Source organism: Antennarius striatus, chromosome 2, assembly GCF_040054535.1.
Source record: "Antennarius striatus isolate MH-2024 chromosome 2, ASM4005453v1, whole genome shotgun sequence".
NCBI classification, from domain to species: Eukaryota; Metazoa; Chordata; class Actinopteri; order Lophiiformes; family Antennariidae; genus Antennarius; species Antennarius striatus.
Window position 1 is genome coordinate 13,946,691 of NC_090777.1, and position 21,826 is coordinate 13,968,516.

General features: G+C 41.2%; 1 protein-coding gene across 1 annotated transcript in view; it reads right to left on the reverse strand.

Moving 5' to 3' along the window:
* nphp4 (nephronophthisis 4) overlaps positions 1 to 21,826 on the reverse strand; it is a 221,150-nt gene that overhangs the window by 78,269 nt on the left and 121,055 nt on the right. Inside the window, 1 exon segment of the mRNA XM_068305896.1 lies at positions 4,059 to 4,196. Coding sequence (XP_068161997.1) covers positions 4,059 to 4,196 — 138 coding nt within the window.

Genomic DNA, 21,826 nt, shown 5'->3' on the forward strand with positions numbered 1-21,826 from the left:
CAATAAATATTTGGTGGATCAGTAAACATACATTAATAAATACAGCTGTATGTATAATACAGTAGATTTAAAACTTCTATAACTGACTTTTCAAAACAAACCCATGCCGTTTGTGGCAAACTTATGTCGACGTGAAGAAAAACACATAGAGGTAGTCCTCAACGTCGGAACACAATTGGTTCCAAGAAGTCGTTCGTAAGTTGTTATTTATCAAATTTCAATCTATAATCGTCATTTGAGGCCATTTAAATACCATCATTACTTTAAATACAAAAGTACTATTCCCTAAGTCTTACCAGAAACAATAACAGAACATTACAAAAGCGCATAAAAATCCAGTGCAGGTCATTTTGAGTTTAGTCACCCTCAATTATACTGTATATTGATTTTCCAAAAAAATACACGGAAATATAATAAACAAGTTTACGTTATTTCACTCAACTTCACATCTGTCTGCCACAAAAATATAACTCTTCAAATGACTAAAAAACCATTAAAAGCACATAATATGATGTTACAGTAAATTGAATTTGTTTAGTTCTTAGAATTTAATCCTCGAGGAGAAAAAAAAATGTCAAGGAGCTCTCAACCAGCTTTTAAGTGCATCCAACAAGAGCCAGAGTCAGCTGTTGAGGTTGATGATCCACTTCACAGTACAAGCAAACCTTGGTTTTCGAACGCTTGAGACATCAAACAAATGTGAATTCGACCAAAAAATTCAGAATTTGTTTTAGAAGTCGAACAAAATTTGGAAGTCGAAACAAATGCAGTAACATCCATCCTTCTCCCCCTGTCCCTCTCCAACATTCAAATATATGCCAACTGCTCACCACCACAAAGATAAAAATTCTTATCTTTATTGTTCTTATGCTTTAACTGTAATGTGCTTTTTATTTTAGTTTACTGTATTCAATAATTTTTCACTTTATTTGTGTTCCATTGCCTATGGTACGAGTCACGGTACCGTAAACTTCTGTCCAAAAGACGAAGGTAACTCGTACCTTCGGCTAACCTGATTACGTTGATGGTTTTTTTTTTCCTTCTGTCTTTCTCGTGTTTGCTTCTTTCTTTTACATTTCTTTGACATGTTTCATTACTATACAATTTGATATATAAATGACAATATGAAATAACATAGTACGCGGTTACACCGGCACAAAATGGATGGATATTATGTTGAAAAAAGGTAGTTTTCTAGCGTCTTGGAATGGATTAAGACCATTTACATTATTTAAATGTGAAAAATGTATCTGGAATTCGAACAAATCGGTATTCGAACAGCCTTCCAGAACAAATTGTGGTCGGAAACCGAGGTTTGCACTGCACTGCAGTATTTAGCATGTAGCCTACTCTCAAGTGAAGGAAGCGGAGGGGGGGGTTATTGATGCCAACAGACAGAGCTGACACCACTACCACTATCTTCACTAGCCTTTTCTTTATCATCCAAAATAAACAGTCAAGTATCCAAGGTACAAACTGAAATGCTCAGAGCGGCAACAACAAACAAAAACAGGATGGGGAGATGAGTGCTGGAGATACATAAACTTAGTGGTGCTGCTCAGCTGGGATTGTGGCAGAAAGGGGAACTAGTCAGATATGGTGGCAGACGTTTGTTCTTATCTTCAAATGTCTGTAAGTCAAATGTTTGTCTGTTGAGGAGTAACAGATATATAGTAAATAATTCAATGGGTATGAAGACAACATAGTTTAATTTTTTTTAAATATACTAAAATGAAAGACGTGTTGAACTTTTGACTCCAGCGTAATTAAACTGTACACACTTATAAAGGAGATGGGTTGCTTTGACAGTTCCAGAAAAATACCTACTCTTTGAATACCCAATCGAATTGTGCTTTTTTTCTTCTTCTTTTTTTAGCCATATTGCATTTTGACTCTCTTGTTGTCTACAATAAAGCTTCATCTTCAGATCCTGGATTATTCCTGCAATATGATTCATAGCTTAAGCTGCATGGATTTTGAGAATGAAATTTGGAAGAAACCCATTAAAGATGGTATGTTGGAATTGCAGCAATGTGTAAAAGCAGTTTAATACCAAGCAGGTAAGCTAGCAGACAGAAGCATGCAGCAAAATAAGATGTCCAGATATAAACATTAATATTTCAATTATACTTCATACAATAGTGCTTAACATGGACAGGCAATAATGTTATGTTAGTAACTATTGTTAAAATTGCTCAGTGGAGATGGCCAGGAGACACACGGACAAAACAACTGAAACATATTTCATGTCACTGGTGTGGCTTCTAATGCATGATCATTATCACAGTGGGTATTTTTGAATGTTAAAATGCTTATTTTGTGGCCACAAGCAACAACTTCTGAACTTCTTTATCAAGTGTCTGAGGTCAATAGGCACCCAGACAAATCCAGAAAGTGTCTGGCAGAATGGCAACTTGGGGTAGTGTAGTATGTTAACAAACTTGTAGACAAACTTGGGGAGACATTACACATCATATCCATTCTATTTGTATCCTGTTTCTGTTTCCCTGTTTCTGTTTGTTCTGTGTATCTGAATGCTGCTGCAACATTTAAATTTCCCAGTTTGGGATAAATAAACTATATCTTATCTTGTTCCATGTTACTATCACATGCAAGATGTATTCCAATTGACAATATTTGAAATCCACCCTGCAATTCTACATTTAATTTTACAAAAACATGCAATTGAAATGTTATTTTGCTACATATCTTATTAGTTTTCTGACTTGCATATGTAGCATGAAGAAGATCACTGGCACCATAAGGAGCAAAGGTTTCCACTATCCAGTGCTTTAGGACAAGAGTTCACACCATCATTTATCTAAACACCAGGAATATGTCATGATGTGTGTTTTACATAAAGGAATTTCATAAAAGGATAGGCATATTGATTTAGATAAGCAAAATAAATGATTAAGGGTTTCTCCAAGGATTACGTCATTATTTCTGTTCCATGCAATATTATATTGCTCTGCAATGGGCTGATTCCCAAATATGTTAATTTCAAGGATAAACACGGTCTAAATTAGGAAAGGCAAGACAGCTCTTAAAGACAAAATTAATCTTCTGATTCCAATCAGCTAACACCTATCAATGTGCGGATAACCTGCACATGTTATATTAGGAAATTATTCAAATATTAAGTTCAGCGCAGTATACACTGTGCAATAATTATCCTCTCCTGCAATTCAGGCATATGAAATTGCAAGCAAGTCAAATAACTTCCGGGATAATATAGCCACTATTATCTGTATGCTGCCTCACTTCACTTGGACCTATGCCGTTACAAAACGCAGCTGTGTTACAAAGTATGCTTGACACTGTTATCATAATTAAGCTTCATAGAGAGTCATTGCATGTTTTGGTGGAACAGTGGTTAAAATAAATCTCCACCAAGTTATTTTAACATGCTTTTAACCTGTACTCTACAAGCAAGTGCAACTGCAGTGGACCAACTAAAAGGGCTATGACAAATATTTCAAAATGGGGAAATGATACAGCAGAGGCAGCTAAATATGGAAAAAGATAAATCATTACTCAAACCATTTCTGAATAAGGCATGCCATATTTTCCAGGAGGGAAAAGTTGATTGTTGAGATGCAGGTTACAGAATTATGTAAATTGAAGTAAACTTTGTAGAAAGATTTGAAAATGTATGTAAAAGAATGACATCACTTTTGATTCTGAAGATAAAATAGAGCAGTGCAGGCACCTCCAGCAGCTCTAGTTACTCCTGAGCAAAGAGAGTGCAAGGCTGTGTTCATTTAAGAGGTTTTATGAACATGTTTCTGTCTGTGTATATGTGAGTGTGTGGGTGTTTGCGTCCATGAATGTAATACAGGGAACAAAACGCTGTCAAGGTGTGTCACTAAATTTAATTGTCTGACATTCTGTACATCCTTTGGAATTTATGAAAGCTCACCATAATGTGCCTTTTTCTGTCTGAATGTGCAACATATATGTGACTGCTCATTCTGGTCTTTATTGCTTAATATGTGTGAGTGCAAGCATGTGTGTGTGTTTGTGTGTGAGTGAGCATACGGGGGTGGAAATCTTACGACATGAGACAGCTGGTGGGCTGATGCCAAAGTGGAGGGATGGAGAACAGAAGAAAATGGCTGTTGCCATGGCAACCCAGGGTTGGAGTGGCTGATGGCCGGGTAGCTGGAAGAAGTTGCTAGCTGAGACAGTGAAAGCTGCAGAGAAACAATGCACATGATCCACTTTTATTATTTTGATTGTGACTCATCATCATTGATTGTGACTCCACCTCATTGCGGATTTTTGGTCAGCAGTCATGTGATACCGTGTTGGCTGACGGCATCCGGAAGTGCGCTTGTTCTGTCAGTCTCAGACTTTCGTGAGACACAAAAGTACTTTAAACAGTCAAAAAGAGTGTGGGAAAAGGTAATACAGATAGAAGGTGGTTTAATATCAGTATGGGGAGGGTTCATTAACGTTTAAAGTTACCTTACATAATAAGATCTTGATGGCGGATTCCTCAACCGCAAACAACAAGGGTGCACTGTATAATCACAATTGTTCTTCAATCTCTTGTGCTTTATGCTACACATGTAATTTAACAGCTCATGAAGTAGAGTAGTTCAAGTTCCCTTTACCAGACCACCTCTAGATCCTCGAGAGAAATCCTGAGACAATGTCATTCTAAAATAACATGTATTATACTTCTAGGTCTACTCACAAGTTTGGATACCTCCAGGCAGGTATATGGAGGCAAATGGCATTTTCGTACTCTAAATGCAAAAGACCCACAAGTCTGCCCTGACTTTGTGAGAGCACTGACAATGTGTGAAATCTTACAGGAACAGTTGTGTTCAAAATAATAGCAGTCTGTTTTAAAAATTGAGTAAAGCCCAAAATCCTTGTAATGATTTTTATTTCCATGCATTGGGAACACTGCACATTATATTTTAAATCAAAACATGAAAAAGAAGAAATTCTTTAATTGCTTAACAGAAAATGAAGAAAAATGAAGATTGGGCTGTTCAAAAAAATAGCAGTGTCTGCATTTTACTTTAAAAACTCAAATATTTACTGTATAAACTGAAAAATATCCAGAATTCCGCATTCCTATGAATCACTAAACTAATATTTAGTTGTATAGCCACCGTTCCTGAGAACCGCTTCACATCTGTGTTGCATGTAGTCGACCAACTTCTGGCATCTGTGAACAGATATTCCAGCCAAGGATGATTTGACAGTGTTCCATAATTCCTCTGCATTTCTTCATTTTGCCTCAGAAACAGCATTTTTAATGTCACCCCACAAGTTTTCTATCGGATTAAGGTCCGGGGATTGGGCTGGCCACTCCATGACTTAAATTTTGTTGGTCTGGAACCAAGAAGCTGCTCGCTTACTGGTATGTTTGGGGTCATTGTCTTGTTGAAACACCCATTTCAAGGGCATTTCCTCTTCAGCATAAGGCAACATGACCTCTTCAAGTATTTTGATGTGTCCAAACTGATCCATGATCCCTGGTATGTGATAAATAGGCCCGACACCATAGTAAGAGAAACATCCCCATATCATGATGCTTGCATCACCATGCGTCACTGTCTTCAGAGTGTACTGTGGCTTGAATTCAGTGTTTGGGGGTCGTCTGACAAACTGTCTGCGGCCCTTAGACCCAAACAGAACAATCTTACTCTCATCTGTCCACAAAATGTTTCTCCATTTCTCTTTTGGCCAGCCAATGTATTCTTTGGCAAATTGTATCCTCTTCAGCACATGTCTTTTTTTTAACAGTGGGACTTTGCGGGGGCTTCTTGCTGATAGATTAGCTTCATACAGGCGTCTTCTAATTGTCACAGTACTTACAGGTAACTTCAGACCGTCTTTGATCATCCTGGACCTGAGTTTTCACCATTCTGGCTATTCTTCGATCCATTCGAATGTTAGTCTTCCATTTTCTTCCACCTCTCTCTGGTTTTGCTCTCCATTTTAATGCATTGAAGATCATTTTAGCCTAGCAGCCCATCATTTTCTGCACTTCTTTATACATTTTCCCTTCATTAATCAACATTTTAATCAAAGTACGTTTTTCTTCTGAACAATGTCTGGAACAACCCATTTTTCTCAGATTTTCAGAGAGAAATGCATGAGTAACATGTGCTGGCTTCATCCTTAAGTAAGGGCCACCTGATTGACACCGGTTTTTTCACAGATTGAATGACTTCACTAATTGAACTCCACACTGCTACTTTTTTGAACACGCGCTTTCAATTAATTATTCAATTCCACAGACTCCGAATCATACATATCATGCATGTTGGCTCTGTTGGTTTTCTATGATCCTACTACAGCAACTGGTTATATTATTAGCCATGCAGTAATATAATTTCTACTAAAAACAGGTTATTCATTTTGGACTACTATTATTTTGAACACAACTGTATTTGGCCACTAGATCCCTCAAGAACAGTTTCTAATAGTCATCTTGTCTAGGTGTATTGTGTTAAGTAAAAGAGAATCAAGGCTAGAATGTTAAAAATGGCATTACTGATAAGTCTGTCAGTGGGTCTTCTATTAATGAATGCCCTATGGTTAAATCTAAACTATAGTTTAGACAGTATACTGGGTCATCCCAATGACCTCAAGGTTGGTGTTTTGAATCCTGCTCCATCCTGGTCATATTCTGTTGTGTCCTCGGGCAACACACTTCTAACTGTGATTACAGATGTAGTTTTCCACTACTGGTGTGATTGTGGAGTGAATGAATAATGGGTGTCAATGTGATGCGCTCAGGGTGCTTAGAAATGCAAAAAATAAATTTAAACAAAATGAATCTCTAGGAGGAAAAGTTATTGTAGCGAAACATATTTAGAAGTAATACAGGAGATGTTCTAGATAGAATAGAATAGAATAGAATGCCTTTGATGTCATCATACACAAGTGTAACACTGTGCAAAAGGTTCAAGTATAAAGTAACTAAATACAAAACAAAAAATACAAAACAAAAAAACCTAACAAAAACAAGACACAGGTACAAAAAACAAGCAATTATGAGAAAATTTTTACAATGAGCCCTCCAGATTGTACGGTGTACTGTGCAGCAAAGGGCTCTTCCAACATGTAAATCCTTCCTTTCGGAGTACTGTGTTCAGTACTCTGATCGCGCTTGAGTAAAACATGTTGGTCAGTCTGGAGGTCAAGGCCTTCATGGACCTGTACCTCTTCCCAGAAGGTAACAGTGACAACAGAGTGTGGGCGGGGTGTGAATGGTCACTAGTAATGCTTGTGGCCCCACGCAGACATCTGGTGTTGTGGATGTCTGACAGGGAGGATAACTACACCTACGACCTTCTGCGCTGACTTCCTGACTCTTTCCAGAGCCTTCCTGTCAACCTAAGAGCAGCTGTTAAACGATACCAGCTTATTGTTGGTGAAGATGCTCTCCACAGAACACCTGTAAAAAAAATACAGCAGCAGGTTCTGGGACATGTTTACTCTTCGCAGGGATCTTAGACAGTACAGGTGCTGTTGCACCTTTTTCACCAGGGCATTGGTATTAGTGCCCCATGTGAGGTCCCCTGAGATGTGTGTTCCCAGGAACTTGAAGTTGCTGACCTGTCCCACCAGGATTAGAAGAGGCAGGTGATCTACCCTTTTCCTCCTGAAGATCAGCACCATCTCCTTTATTTTTGAGGAGTTCGGTGCCAAGTTGTTGAGGGAGCACCGTGTGGTGAGATTCACAACCTCCTCCCTGTAGCCCTAGTGCTCACAGCCAGGGCTGAGGAGTAGTAACCCCTCAGCCTGACTGCCTGCAGCTCATGAGAAAACTCTCAATTCATGAGCAGGTGTGCTCGTCAATGCCCAGACCACGCAGTTTGGACAACAGTCTGCTTGGAAAAAGTGTGTTGAAGGCAGAACTGAAGTCTACGAACAACATCTTCGCATAGCTGCCAGGGTGTTCTAGGTGTACACATACTGTGTGGAGGGCCGTGGTGATTGCATCACCAGTGGACCTGTTGGCTCTGTAAGTGAACTAGTGCTGATCAAGACTGGGAGGCAGCGGAGATTTTATGTGCCTCAGGACCAGCCTCTCAAAGAACTTCCTCACTGTGGAGGTTAGAGCCAGAGGCTGCTGATCAACTTCTTGGGGACGGGCACAATGGTGGCCTATTTCAGGCAACTGGGGACTGTGCAGGTGGCCAGTGAGAGGTTAAAGATAGATGTAAAGACCTCTGCTAGCTGTTCCGCACAACCCCTCAGCACCCTCCCCTGGACGGCATCAGGATTGGCAGCCTTTGATGAGTTCATACCACGGAGCACCTTCCCACAGTGAGGGCCACGGTGTCAGGGGGCAGCATCATGGGGGCATCCTGCTCCTTTCCAACTTCTTCTTCTTCTTCTTTTCCTTTCGGCTTTTCCCTTCAGGGGTTGCCACAGCAAATCAATTTCCTCCATCTAGCCCTGTCCTTTGAATCCTCTTCTCTCACACCAACTACCTTCATGTCTTCCCTCATTACATCCATAAACCTCCTCTTTGGTCTTCCTCTAGGCCTCCTGCCTGGCAGTTCAAAACTCAGCATTCTTCTACCAATATATTCACTATCTCTCCTCTGAACATGTCCAAACCATCTCAGTCTGGCCTCTCTGACTTTATCTCCAAAACCTCTAACATGTGCTGTCCCTCTGATGTACTCATTCCTGATCCTATCCTTCCTGGTCACTCCAAGAGAGAACCTCAGCATCTTCATCTCTGCTACCTCTACCTCTGTCTCCTGTCTTTTCTTCAGTGACACTGTCTCTAGGCCAAACAAGATCGCTGGTCTCACCACAGTTTTGTACACCTTTCCTTTCATTTTAGCTGAAACTCTTCTATCACACATCACACCTGACACTTTCCTCCACCCGTTCCATCCTGTCTGTACACGCTTCTTCACCTCTTTTCCACACTCTCCATTGCTCTGGACTGTTGAGCCTAAGTACTTTAAATCCTCCACCTTCTTGATCTCTTCTCCCTGTAACCTCACTCTTCCACTTGGGTCCCTCTCATTCACACATATGTACTCTGTCTTACTGCGGCTAACCTTCATTCCTCTCCTTTCCAGGACAAACCTCCACCTCTCTAGCTTCTCCTCCACCTGTTCCCTGCTCTCACTGCATATCACAATGTAATCTGCAAACATCATAGTCCATGGAGATTCCTGTCTAACTTCGTCTGTCAGCCTGTCCATCACCATAGCGAACAAGAAGGGGCTTAGAGCTGATCCCTGATGCAGTCCCACCTCCACCTTGAACTCCTCTGTCACACCTACAGCACACCTCACCACTGTCTTAGAGTCCTCATACATGTCCTGCACTGCTCTAACATACTTCTTTGCCACTCCAGACTTCCTCATACAATACCACAGTTCCTCTCTGGGCACCCTGTCATAAGCTTTCTCCAGATCTACAAATACACAATGCAGCTCCCTCTGGCCTTCTCTGTACTTCTCTATCAACATCCTCAAAGCAAATACTGCATCTGTAGTACTCTTTTTTGGCATGACACCATACTGCTGCTCACAAATGTTCACTTCTGCCCTTGTCTAGCTTCCACTACTCTCTCCCATAACTTCATTGTATGGCTCATCAGCTTTATTCCTCTGTAGTCGCCACAACTCTGTACATCTCCCTTGTTCTTAAAAATGGGCACCAGCACACTTCTCTTCCATTCCTCAGGCATCTTCTCACTATCTTAGATCCTGTTGAACAACCCAGTCAGAAACTCTACTGCCACCTCTCCTAGACACTTCCATACCTCTACAGGTATATCAGGACCGACTGCCTCTCCACTCTTCATCCTCTTCAATGCCCTCCTCACTTCATCCTGACTAATCTTTGCTACATCCTGGTCCACAACAGTCACCTCTTCTAGTCTTTGTTCTCTCTCATTTTCCACGTTCATCAACTCCTCTCCAACTTCAAACCTAGCAAAAAAGAGATTTAGCTCTTCTACTAGGTCTGAGTTGGTGGTGGGAGCAATGGAGTGGTTCATATTAAGAAGTTTGCAGATGCCCAGCCAAGCACGTCGGGGGTTCACCTCATTGTGGTGTCCCTCAACCTTTCTGGCGTAAGCTGCCTTCACCCACTTGATGTCCTTCTTCAGGTTTGATCTGGCCGAGCTGTAAAGCTCCATGTCTCCAGACCTGAAGACCAAGTGTCATGCTCTCAGCAGCTGTTCCATCTTACTAGTCATCCACTGTTTCCTATTGGGATAATGCCTATCTTCTCAGTAACATTATCCAAGCATTTTTTAATATATAACAGTGGATGTATAGGTGTTCACTCATGGTGTCCCAGACATGCATACACGTCACACTGATTGACATTATTTTCATTATAGCCAATAAGTGACTCCTCTGTTACAGTATGATGAAGCACAAGGAAATGTTATATCTTGAACTCATTCATTTTCTCTGACCACTTCATCTGTTTGCGTTAGTCATGGGGAGCTGGAGCCTATCCCAACTGACTAAGTGCGTGAGGTGGGACAAACTGTGAGCGCTACGCCAGTGCATTGTGGTGCCACACACAGACACAGACAAACATGCACATACTCACACCTACGGGCAACTTGGAATGGCCAATTAGCCTGAAGCGTGTGTTTTGGATGTGAGAGGAAGCTAGAGAACCCGGAGAGAACTCATGCAGACATGGGAGAACATGCAAACTCCGCACAGAGCGGGACTTGAACCTGGAACTGCCTTGGTGTGCAGCGACAGTGCTACCCATTGCACCACCGTGCCGCCCTACTTGAACATTTAACAGAAATGGTATCAGTGGTATCCACAGTAACATATTTGTCTGTGTAGGTTCTCAGTTATCTAGGTCATGGTTATCCAAAGCTGTTTAACCCTTCAGAACTATTTAGTACCAAAAGTTGTTTTGTTGTTTTTATGTGTTTCTCTCCCAATAAATCAGTCAATTAAAAGGCTAACTATATGAAATGTTGCCACTAATTTTCTTTCAACTTTATTTTCTAAATTCCTTAGTGCCTGTCATTGGAAGTGTATAGAATAGCAGGTTTTCACTGTGTATACACATTACCTTAGTGGGGCAAAAATGGTCCAATTGACTCCGATTATAACCACATATTTTTCATATAAGCATATATATTATATATGTATATTATATTACTATATACAATAATGCTGACATGTTATAATGAAACATGATCTTCATTGTCTGCAGCAAGACACTGCGCCCACATTGACCCCACAGCCCAGACACAAACCCACCATCTGTGTTTATTCCTTTTCTTCCGGCTTTTCCCGTCAGGGGTCGAATCAGTGTCTTCCATCTAATCCTGTCTTCTGCGTCCTCTTCTGTCACACCAACTACCTTCATGAAAGGTAGTTGGTGTGACAGAAGGACATGAAAGAGGACATGATTTTTTTTGCAGGTCTGTGTTTACACACCTGCAAATGAATGTTTTTGCATCCATCCACTAGGTGAGCGGAGGCTTCTTTTGATCAAGCAAATTTTGCTTGATCAAAAGAAGCTACAGTAGATAAATGATCCAGGCAAGTTGTCTGGCTCACTTATCATTTCTCCAGAGACAAGCAATGAAGCGACACCTCCGTTTAGATCAGGCAGTTTCTGCATGTTTGCAGTCCGATGCAGTCCAACGCAGCTCCTAGACACAAAACAGCGGCGATCATGTCTTATATCCCCCAAAAAACAAAAACGTGCTTCTTTTGAGCACAAAACATCGGGAGCCAGAGGTCCAGGAAATCGGGGAAAAAAAACCCACAAATAACAATAGACTACAATTGCTGCAAAGTAGCGGTCGACCACCTGGACCAGGTAATTACGCATCACTTATTTATTTCACTTACTGGTATTTATTTACTGTTACTCACTACGTTTGATTGTGCGATATAGCAATAGCCTATGCACTTTATTTCGTTGAATATTTTTATATTTATCAAGAGGGATGTGTGAAAATGTATTCATGTCATTTTTTTATGTTGCGCAGGCTTGTGGCACCTACTTCTGCCGCCGGCAAACGCTCCCCTGGCCCATGTGTCTTTTTTACCATCTACTCGATGTCTCTTGTTACAATGCCTTCATTCTTTTCATCTCTGTGGACCCTGGCTGGAACAGCTGCAAGTCAACGAAACGGCGTCCTTTTTTTAGAGCAGCTCGGCACATCGCTCGTCACCCCAGCCATGGAGAACCGACGCTGAATGCCAAGTGCACTGTTTTCAGCCAGCCTGGTCCATGAAGTCCAGGGCCGGGCCAATCACGAGGAAGACGAGGCAGGGGAGGAGCCACAGCTGGGACCTTCTAAATCACGGAAGGCTTGCGTACTGTGTGCTGATCGGAAGAGTGAGGAGCCGATGCGTAAAGTGTCACAGACATGCATGCAAGATGCATTACAAGATCGTCTGTGAGCCCTGCTTTATGTTAGTGAACATTCTCTCTCTCACACACACACACACACACACACACACACACACACACACACACACGCGCGCGCGCAGAACTAAACATACCATACCACGGCATGCATTACACAAATTTTATGTTCGAAAATGTTTGAAATTTAATGAATGTTAAAATGCTTATATGTATAATAAAATACAGTAAATAGTTGTATAAAGGTCGCATATTTTTGTTCGTCATGCACCGGACATATTGTCATGGCGAGGCGCATACAATCTTATGACATGACCCGTTTTGGACCGTTAACCAATGCGTTCATAAACTGTAAAATTCTCTTTGTACGAAAAACTAATTATGCATTAAAGTTAATATTGTTACCAATTACTGGCATGGTCAAGGTTGTAATATCTGTATCAGAAGTATTAAACTGTATGCTAATTTTTCAAAATATTCCATATTTTGTGTTTTTCCCATTGGAAGAAAAACGATTGTAATGGCAAATTCCATATAGACCTATATAATAAAAAAAACTTTATATCTATGGATAAGTCTGAAGTAATGGAAAAGATCTGATGCATTGAAAGAAAAAAAAATTCCTGTATTGCATTATTTTTTTAAAACTTTTAAGATACGGCCTTTTTGTGACTCAATCAGGTAATGTGTTCATAAAAGTTAAAATTATTGTACCACAAACTAATAATGCGTTAAAGTTAATGTTACCAATTATTTGTATGGTCAAGATTGTCATATCTTTATCAGAAGTATTTAACTGTGCACTAACTTTTGGAAATATTCCACATTTTGTGTTTTTCCCACTGGAAGAAAAACAGGGTTCTAATGGCAAATTCCATATAAACATATATAATAACAAAAAATATAATAAACTTTATATTTATGGATAGGGCTGAAGTAATGGAAAAGATCAGATGCATTGAAAAAACAATTCTGTATAATTTTTTTTTAAAACCTTTATGAGACTACCTTTTTGTGACCCGATTAGGTAATGTGTATAGCCATTTTAATCGGTTTTCAAGGGTTAAGTCAATCTACTGGACGTTAAAGTTCTTGAAGACGATTCGTCTCTCATCCAAGAGACGACTTCAGTTCTGAAGGTGGCTGGTCATGTCCCAGCTTATTAACCCTGTGGGTGTGGTGAGTGCTATTCACATTCCAAAAAGTACGTTCTCATCTAGGTCATGTTTATACAAAGCTGTTTAAGTCATTCCACTTGACATTAAGAAAATTCTTGAAGACGTTCAGATGCTCAGATGTCTACATAGGGGAAACCAAACAACCACTACCCAGGTGCATGGCTCAACACAGAAGAGCCAACTCATCAGGACAGGACTCTGCAGTCTTCCTTAACTTCAAGGAAGAGGTACACTCATTTCAGGACACCGATGTTCAGATCTTGGACAGGGGAGACAAATGGTTTGAGAGAGGATTGAAAGAGGCCATCCATGTCAGAGTAGAGAAGCCATTCTGAACACGGGGGATGGTCTGCGACATCACCTTTCTCTAATGTACAATCATGTCCTTTCAAAACTCCCAAAAAGATTGTCTCGGCAGATTAGCCCAGGTGATGTGTCTCATGCTAATGACCCTCATAAGCATACAAAGGTGAAGCTCATATTTCAACGACCCCCTTCGACACCCCCATCAACAATGGTTGAGGAGCCAGACGGGTTGTTGGAATGTGAATAGCACTGACCAAACCCCACAGGATAAATAAGCTGAGACATGACCAGCCACCTTCAGAACTGAAGAAGTCTCTTGGATGAGAGACAAAACGTCTTCAAGAACTTTAACGTCCAGTGGATTGACTTAAACAACTTTGGATGAGTAACATTTGGTTTTGGAAATCAACCCAGTTTGTCATCAAGAACTTACTCTACAGTAGCTTTGCAATAGGAACACCGTAAAAATACATGCTGTATAACATCTTGTAAAATATATTGTAACAAAACGCATTTGAGCTTAACTCAGCTATTGACCTTCAAATCTGTTTACAGTCACCTGATAATGTATGTAGCTGTATGAAAATGTACACACATGTATGCTTGTGATCCCATGTTAAGTCACTACATCCTGCACCAAAGGTCTTAAACACACCACAGTCACTGCATGTGAAAATCTGACACAAACAAGCACACCTGAGATTACACAGAGAGAACGCAATTAGTAGTGGCACTGGTATGGCTGCCAATGTTCTGAGTCCTGACAGCCAAACAGATCACATGTTCACACTATGGCTTCACGGAACCTGCTTGAGTGTTTGCCGATCTCCATAGGATTATACACATTTGATACACATTTATATACAGTATGCAAAACGAAGATGTGTGTGAAATGTATACCTTCTTAGTTGTCCTCTATTGTTTACTGTGTGTGTGTGTGTGTGTGTGTGTGTGTGTGTGTGTGTGTGTGTGTGTGTGTGTGTGTGTGTGTGTGTGTGTGTGTGTGTGTGTGTGTGTGTGTGTGTGTGTGTGAGAGAGAGAGAGAGAGAGAGCATGGCAGACACAGAGAGTGAGGGAGAGAGAGTGAAAGGAAGAGCATACGAGTTATAAAACCAGAGACAAAATTCTACTCTTAAAGTTTTGTTAAAGAGAGAGGAAACGTTGAGAAAAACCAAGCCAACATGTGAACAACGGTGATTGGACGTAAGTGTTTAAACATGCTAAGTGTACAGAAAAAATATTGTACAGGTTTGAGTAAGATGTTACAAATACAAAAACCAAATTAATATTAATTATTCGTTATGTAATGCCTGAGCAGTGGATATATACAATTTCTTCCGGGATTAATAAAGTATCTATCTATCTATCTATCTATCTATCTATCTATCTATCTATCTATCTATCTATCTATCTATCTATCTATCTATCTATCTATCTATCTATCTATCTATCTATCTATCTATCTATCTATTTAACGAATCACAAATCAGTTCATAAAATTAACTTCAAGTCCATTATCAATTACATGCCCCTGTAGTAGGTGAAATAAACACGCAAGGTTTGGCCATTGTGGGAGTTAAGACCAAAGTCAGGATTAGCTCTGACAGCTGAAATTCGCATAAGGAACACATCAGTGGTTGAGATTTCCAGGAGTGTCCCTAGTCCAGTATGCATTATGTGTTTTGTATATGAATATTTTCATTTCACGCCAAGGTCATATCATTTAAGTTTCAATTAATGTTAACTCCTTTTTAAAACCATTTATAACAATTTCAATGATTAATATCTCACTGCCACCCTCGACTGAGCTACTGCGGCGGCAGTAGCTCAGTCGGAGGCGGCAGTGGCTCAGTCAGTGGAGCAGGCGTCCCATGATTTGAGATTGGCGGTTGGATTCCCGCTCCCGACCAGCCGTCCTCGGGAGTGTGAGCTGACAGTGGGAGGTGTCAACTCACCTCCTGAACACTGCCGAGGCACTCTTGAGCAAGACGCCATCCGCCGTAGCTGCTCATCTTGGGCGCTCCCAGAAGTTGCTACCCATCACTCTGCCCCCTACTACTGTATGTCTGTATTAACTGCATGCGTACAGGCCCCTGGTATTGTGCTTGTTTCAGGGGCCTGTACTAACAAATACAGTATTTTCGGCACTATAAGGCGCACCTAAAAGCCTATAATTTTCTCATAATCCCGTAGTGTGCCTTATAATCCAATGTGCCTTATATATGGAATAATATTAATATCAGTATGTGTTAAAAACAAGATTGCTGAAAAAAAGCCGGCAGTCTGGCCAGTAGTCATGCCACACTCCGCAACCAGGCGCACCCTCACAAGGTATTCGGGCCTACGGCCCCTAACAACGGTCGTCAAGGGGCGTCGCCAAAGTGGCGGCTCTCACTGAACTGCTGGTCTGACGGCAGAGAAGCCTGCTGAGCCCTGGTTACCAGCTATGATAACATAGCAAGACATAAGTAACTTTCAACAATTCTATTAATAAAGTTTGACTGACTGACTGATCTCAGTGTTTTCCAACCACTGTGGCTCCGGAAATAACCCACTTTAAACTTAATTGGTCTAAAAAATGCCATTGTGCTTAATCTGGATTCTAGTGACTGAATTAGTTTGCGGAAACACACAGAGAAACTGGCATAAAGTGAATGAAAGACCCTCAAAGCTGAACTTCAAGCCTTTTCTGAAATTTCAAGACCAGAGTCACTGCTAGACTAAGGTGCCTGGTGTGCTGCAATTGATTTGCAAATGTAGTTGATAGCTCTGGGCGGGCGGTGGAGGGATGTATTTAGGCTTGTGTATTATGTCTGCAGCGACGTGCTATGAGATTCACGGCGGTGAGACACCGACGTTAAAGTCGGTTCCAAGAGTAAAACTGTCACATTTGCCAGTAAATTAGCAGCCTGACATTAAAAACTAGTTAAAAATTGTTTAGGACACACAGCAGCAAATAGCTGCACCTCACCTCCGACTGGACTACCGATCGATTAAAACAATATTTAACTTCAGATCAGGAAATAATCCACCCTGTTGAAACTGAGTGGTCCACTCGTAATGAATTTAACCAGTTTTTAATGCCAGGATTTTTTAAAATGCGTGTTGACTTCTTTCAAAGATGGCAAAGTGATCAAGTGATCAGGTTTCTTTTATGAGGATCAGAATGGCTTCATTGAAATAACAATAGGGCCATTCACAGCTGACTAAAGGTACTCCGTCAGGAATGTTCTAGCTAGTGGCCGGATAGTGCAAGTACAGCCACTAGTTTTTTAAATATATTTATTTTTATTGTATGCGCCTTATAATCCGGTGCACCTTATAGTGCAGAAAATACTGTACTGTAAAAATGCATGTTCATAAAGTAAAAGTGCATCAGTACAAGTGAAAAGATAAGTTCCCCAAGAAGGGTATATAAGGTGTGTTTCTTCTGTTTCTTTCTTCATTGTATACTGTATATTGCTTATGCAAACTGATACAACTGTAAATAATATTTAATCCAAATGAAAATAACTTTTATATACATACATTTTCATGTACCGCGGAGCCATGCTTTTTTTTGGAGGTGGAAGGAAGCCAGAGAACCCGGAGGCAACCCACGATGACGCGGGGAGGGCATGCGAACTCCGCACAGAGCGGGACTCGAACCCGGACCCGCCGTGTTGTGAGGCGACAGCGCTAACCACTGTACCACCGTGCCGCCCTGTTTTTTATATGTGAACATAAAATGTATGTATAAGTATTATCTAATGTTATGTAGAAAAATATACTTATGATGATATTTAAAGTACTGTCAGGTTTTGTATTTTATTCAACAATGAAATGATTGAATGAGTTTTAATAAAGACATCATACCTAAATAAAACACAAACTTGAATGATTTTAAAACTAGATGTTTAGTTACCTTTTGATAAAGCTCCTGCTGACATTGTACGCATCATTGCATGAAAAACTAAATGCAGTGGGCGGCAGTTTTGAGGGGCAGAGAGACAGTCATTGTAGCCGCAAGAGGACGCCAGTGTCTTATTGTGCCGGTCCCAAGCCCGGATAAATACAGAGGGTTGCGTCAGGAAGTGCATCTGTCGTAAAATTTTGCCAAATCAAACATGCGAAACAAACCTGTAACTTCCACACTGGATCGGTCCATGCCTGGGTTAACAATGACCGCCATCGGGGCTGTTGACCTACAGGGTGCCGGTGGAAATTGGACTACTGTTGGTCGAAGAAGGAGAGGAGGAAAGTGTGTTCGTAGGGAGAGAGAGAAGAAGAACGCCTTGAGTATGGGACTGAGAAAAGGGACTTTTAATGTTGACAGGAACTATGACAGAAAAAGGTAGAGAGTTGGTTGACATGATGCAGAGGAGGAAGGTAGACATACTGTGTGTTCAGGAGACCAGGTGGAAAGGTAGCGAGGTCAGAAGTTTGGGAGCAGGGTTCGAGTTGTTCTATCTTGATGTAGATAGGAAAAGAAATGGAGTAAGAAGTATCGTGAAGGAGGAATTTGTCAGGGATGTCCTGGAGGTAAAAAGAGTGTTGGATAGAGTGATGAGTCTGAAGCTAAAAAGTATGTTTGCTCCACAGGTAGAATTTGAGCTGGAAGAGAATGAGAAATTCTGGTTTGACTTTGATGAAGTGATGCAGAGCATACCTAGAAGTTAGAGTTGTCATTGGTGCAGACTTCAATGGACATGTTGGTGCAGGAAACAGAGGTGATGAGGTGATGGGCAGGTTTGGTATCCAGGAGAGGAACGCAGAAGGACAGAGTTGACTTTGCAAAAAGGATGGAAATGGCTCTAGTGAATACTTTCTTCCAGAAGAGGCAGGAACATAGGGTGACCTATAAGAGTGGAGGTAGGAGCACACAGGTAGACCACATCTTGTGTAGACGATGTAACCTGAAGGAGATCAGTGACTGCAAAGTAGTGGTAGGTGAATGTGTAGCCAAACAGCATAGGATGGTGGTGTGTAGGATGACTCTGGTGGTGAGGAAGATGAAGAGGACACTGACAGAGCAGAGGACGAAATGGTGAAAGCTAAAAAACTAAGAATGTTGCATGACTTTCAGGAAGGAACTAAGACAGCCTCTGGGTGGTCAGAAGGTGATTCCAGATGACTGGACAACTACAGCTAATGTGATCAGGGAGACAGGTAGGAAAGTACTTGATGTCTCATCTGGAAGGAAAGTAGATAAGGAGTCTTGGTGGTGAAATAAGGAGGTACAGGAGTGTATACAGAGAAAGAGGTTAGCTAAGAAGTGGGACATTGAGGGGACTGAGGAGAATAGACAGGATTACAGGGAGACACAGCGTAAGGTGAAGGTAGAGGTAGCAAAGGCCAAACAAGGGGCTTATGATGACTTCTATGCTAGGTTGAACATTAAGGAGAGACCGATCTATACAGGTTGGCAAGACAGATACAGAGATGGGAAGGACAGGCAGCCGGTTAGGGTGATTAAGGATAGGGACAGAAGTCTACTGGCAGGTGCCAGTAGTGTGATGCAAAGATGGAAAGAGTATTTGGAAGAGTTGATGAACGTGGAAAATGAGAGAGAACAAAGGCTGGAAGAGGTGACTGTTGTGGACCAGGAAGTAGCAAAGATTAGCCAGCATGAAGTGAGGAGGGCATTGAAGAGGATGAAGACTGGAAAGCCACTCGGTCCTAATGAGCTGTGGAGTTATGGTAGTGTCTAGGAGAGGTGGCGGTAGAGTTCCTGACTGGGTTGTTCAACAGGAACTTAGATAGTGAGAAAATGCCTGAGGAATGGAAGAGAAGTGTGCTGATGCCCATTTTTAAGAACAAGGGAGATGTGCATAGTTGTGGCAACTACAGAGGTATAAAGCTGATGATCCATACAATGAAGTTGCAGGAAAGAGTAGTGGAAGCTAGACCAAGGGCAGAAGTGAGCATTTGTGAGCAGCAGTATGGTTTCATGCCAAAAAAAGAGTACTACAGATGCAGTATTTGCTTTGAGGATGCTGATAGAGAAGTACAGAGAAGGCTAGAGGGAGCTGCATTGTGTATTTGTAGATCTGGAGAAAGCTTATGACAGGGTGCCCAGAGAGGAACTGTGGTATTGTGTGAGGAAGTCTGGAGTGGCAAAGAAGTATGTTAGAGCAGTGCAGGACATGTATGAGGACTCTAAGACAGTGGTGAGGTGTGCTGTAGGTGTGACAGAGGAGTTCAAGGTGGAGGTGGGACTGCATCAGGGATCAGCTCTAAGCCCCGTCACTATGGTGATGGACAGACGAAGTTAGACAGGAATCTCCATGGACTATGATGTTTGCAGATTACATTGTGATCTGCAGTGAGAGCAGGGAACAGGTGGAGGAGAAGCTAGAGAGGTGGAGGTTTGTCCTGGAAAGGAGAGGAATGAATGTTAGCTGCAGTAAGACAGAGTACATGTGTGTGAATGAGAGGGACCCAAATGGAACATTGAGATAACAGGGAGAAGAGCTCAAGAAGGTGGAGGATTTTAAGTACTTAGGCTCAACAGTCCAGAACAATGGAGAGTGTGGAAAAGAGGTGAAGAAGCACGTACATGCAGGATGGTATGGGTGGAGAAAAGTATCAGGTGTGATGTGTGATAGAAAAGTTTCAGCTAAAATGAAAGGAGAGTTGTACAAAACTGTGGTGAGACCAGCGGTTTGGTCTACAGACGGTGTCACTGAAGAAAAGACAGCAGACAGAGCTGGACGTAGCAGAGATGAAGATGCTGAGGTTCTCTTTGGGAGTGACCAGGAAGGATACGATCAGGAATTATTACATCAGAGGGACAGCGCATGTTAGAGGTTTTGGAGATAAAGTCAGAGAGGCCAGACTGAGCTGGTTTGGACATGTCCAGAGGAGAGTGAATTTATTGGTAGAAGAATGCTGAGTTTTGAACTGCCAGGCAGGAGGCGTAGAGGAAGACCAAAGAGGATGTTCATGGATGTAGTGAAAGAGGACATGAAGGTAGTTGGTGTGAGAGAAGAGGATGCAGAAGACAGGGAAGGGAAGGGAAAAGCTGAGAGGAAAAGAAGAACAGAGACAGTCATTGCTTCATAAAAAAGACTGAACTGAACTCAAGCACTAGCTTGTTACATAGATTGGAGTGACACATTTTCTGTTATAACGTGTACAGGCCATTGAGCCCCATTCTCTAAAAACAAAACCTTAGTCTTTAGTACAATTTTAAAAAAAAAAAAACTACACTAAAAGGCTGCCAGATGGGATTGGTCAGCGACTACTGGTTCAACAAACTGCCAACAAGAGTGTGTATTCTTAATTTCCCTTCGGGGATCAAAAATAGTATATTAAATTAAATTAAATTAAATAATGTTGTGTATAACGGAAGAAATGTTCTTTACAAAGCTCCCATCAATGCCATATATCCCCCCATTTACTCCCTGGCATAAAAATTAGTATCCCCAATTTGATTATATAGGTATTCCTCAATATACCAAGATTTAATTTACAAAACAAAAGCGTGTTTGTTCGTATTATACTTACCCCCTACGTTTCTAAAAGTAAACCATATGGACTGGTGTGCTGAAAAAGATTTATACTTTCTTAGATGTCCTCTATTGTTTAAATGATAGGACATCACGTATGTGTGTGTGTGTGTGAGAGAGAGAGAGAGAGAGCGAGCGAGAGCGAGAGAGAGAGAGAAAGTTGAGTTGGTGATCCCAATTATTAAATGTTTGTTATTTTGTGTTTATGATGCGGCAAACTTAATGTTATATCATGGTATATTATGTTTATTGATTGTTTTGGAGCTGATTGAAAGGCCCGCTGTCTGTAGCTTGTGGGCATGTCTAATAAAAAAGCCTTGCACCCGCAGATGAAAACAGTTGTGTGTAGGTGACTTGGGGAAAAGCAGCAGAGCGTCTTCGATTTATGTTGTTTCGGTGCTTGATCTTCTACGTTTGGATCAAATGCAAGACCGATGTATAGTCCTACTCTGCCAACAGAGAGAGTGAGCGAGAGTGCGAGAG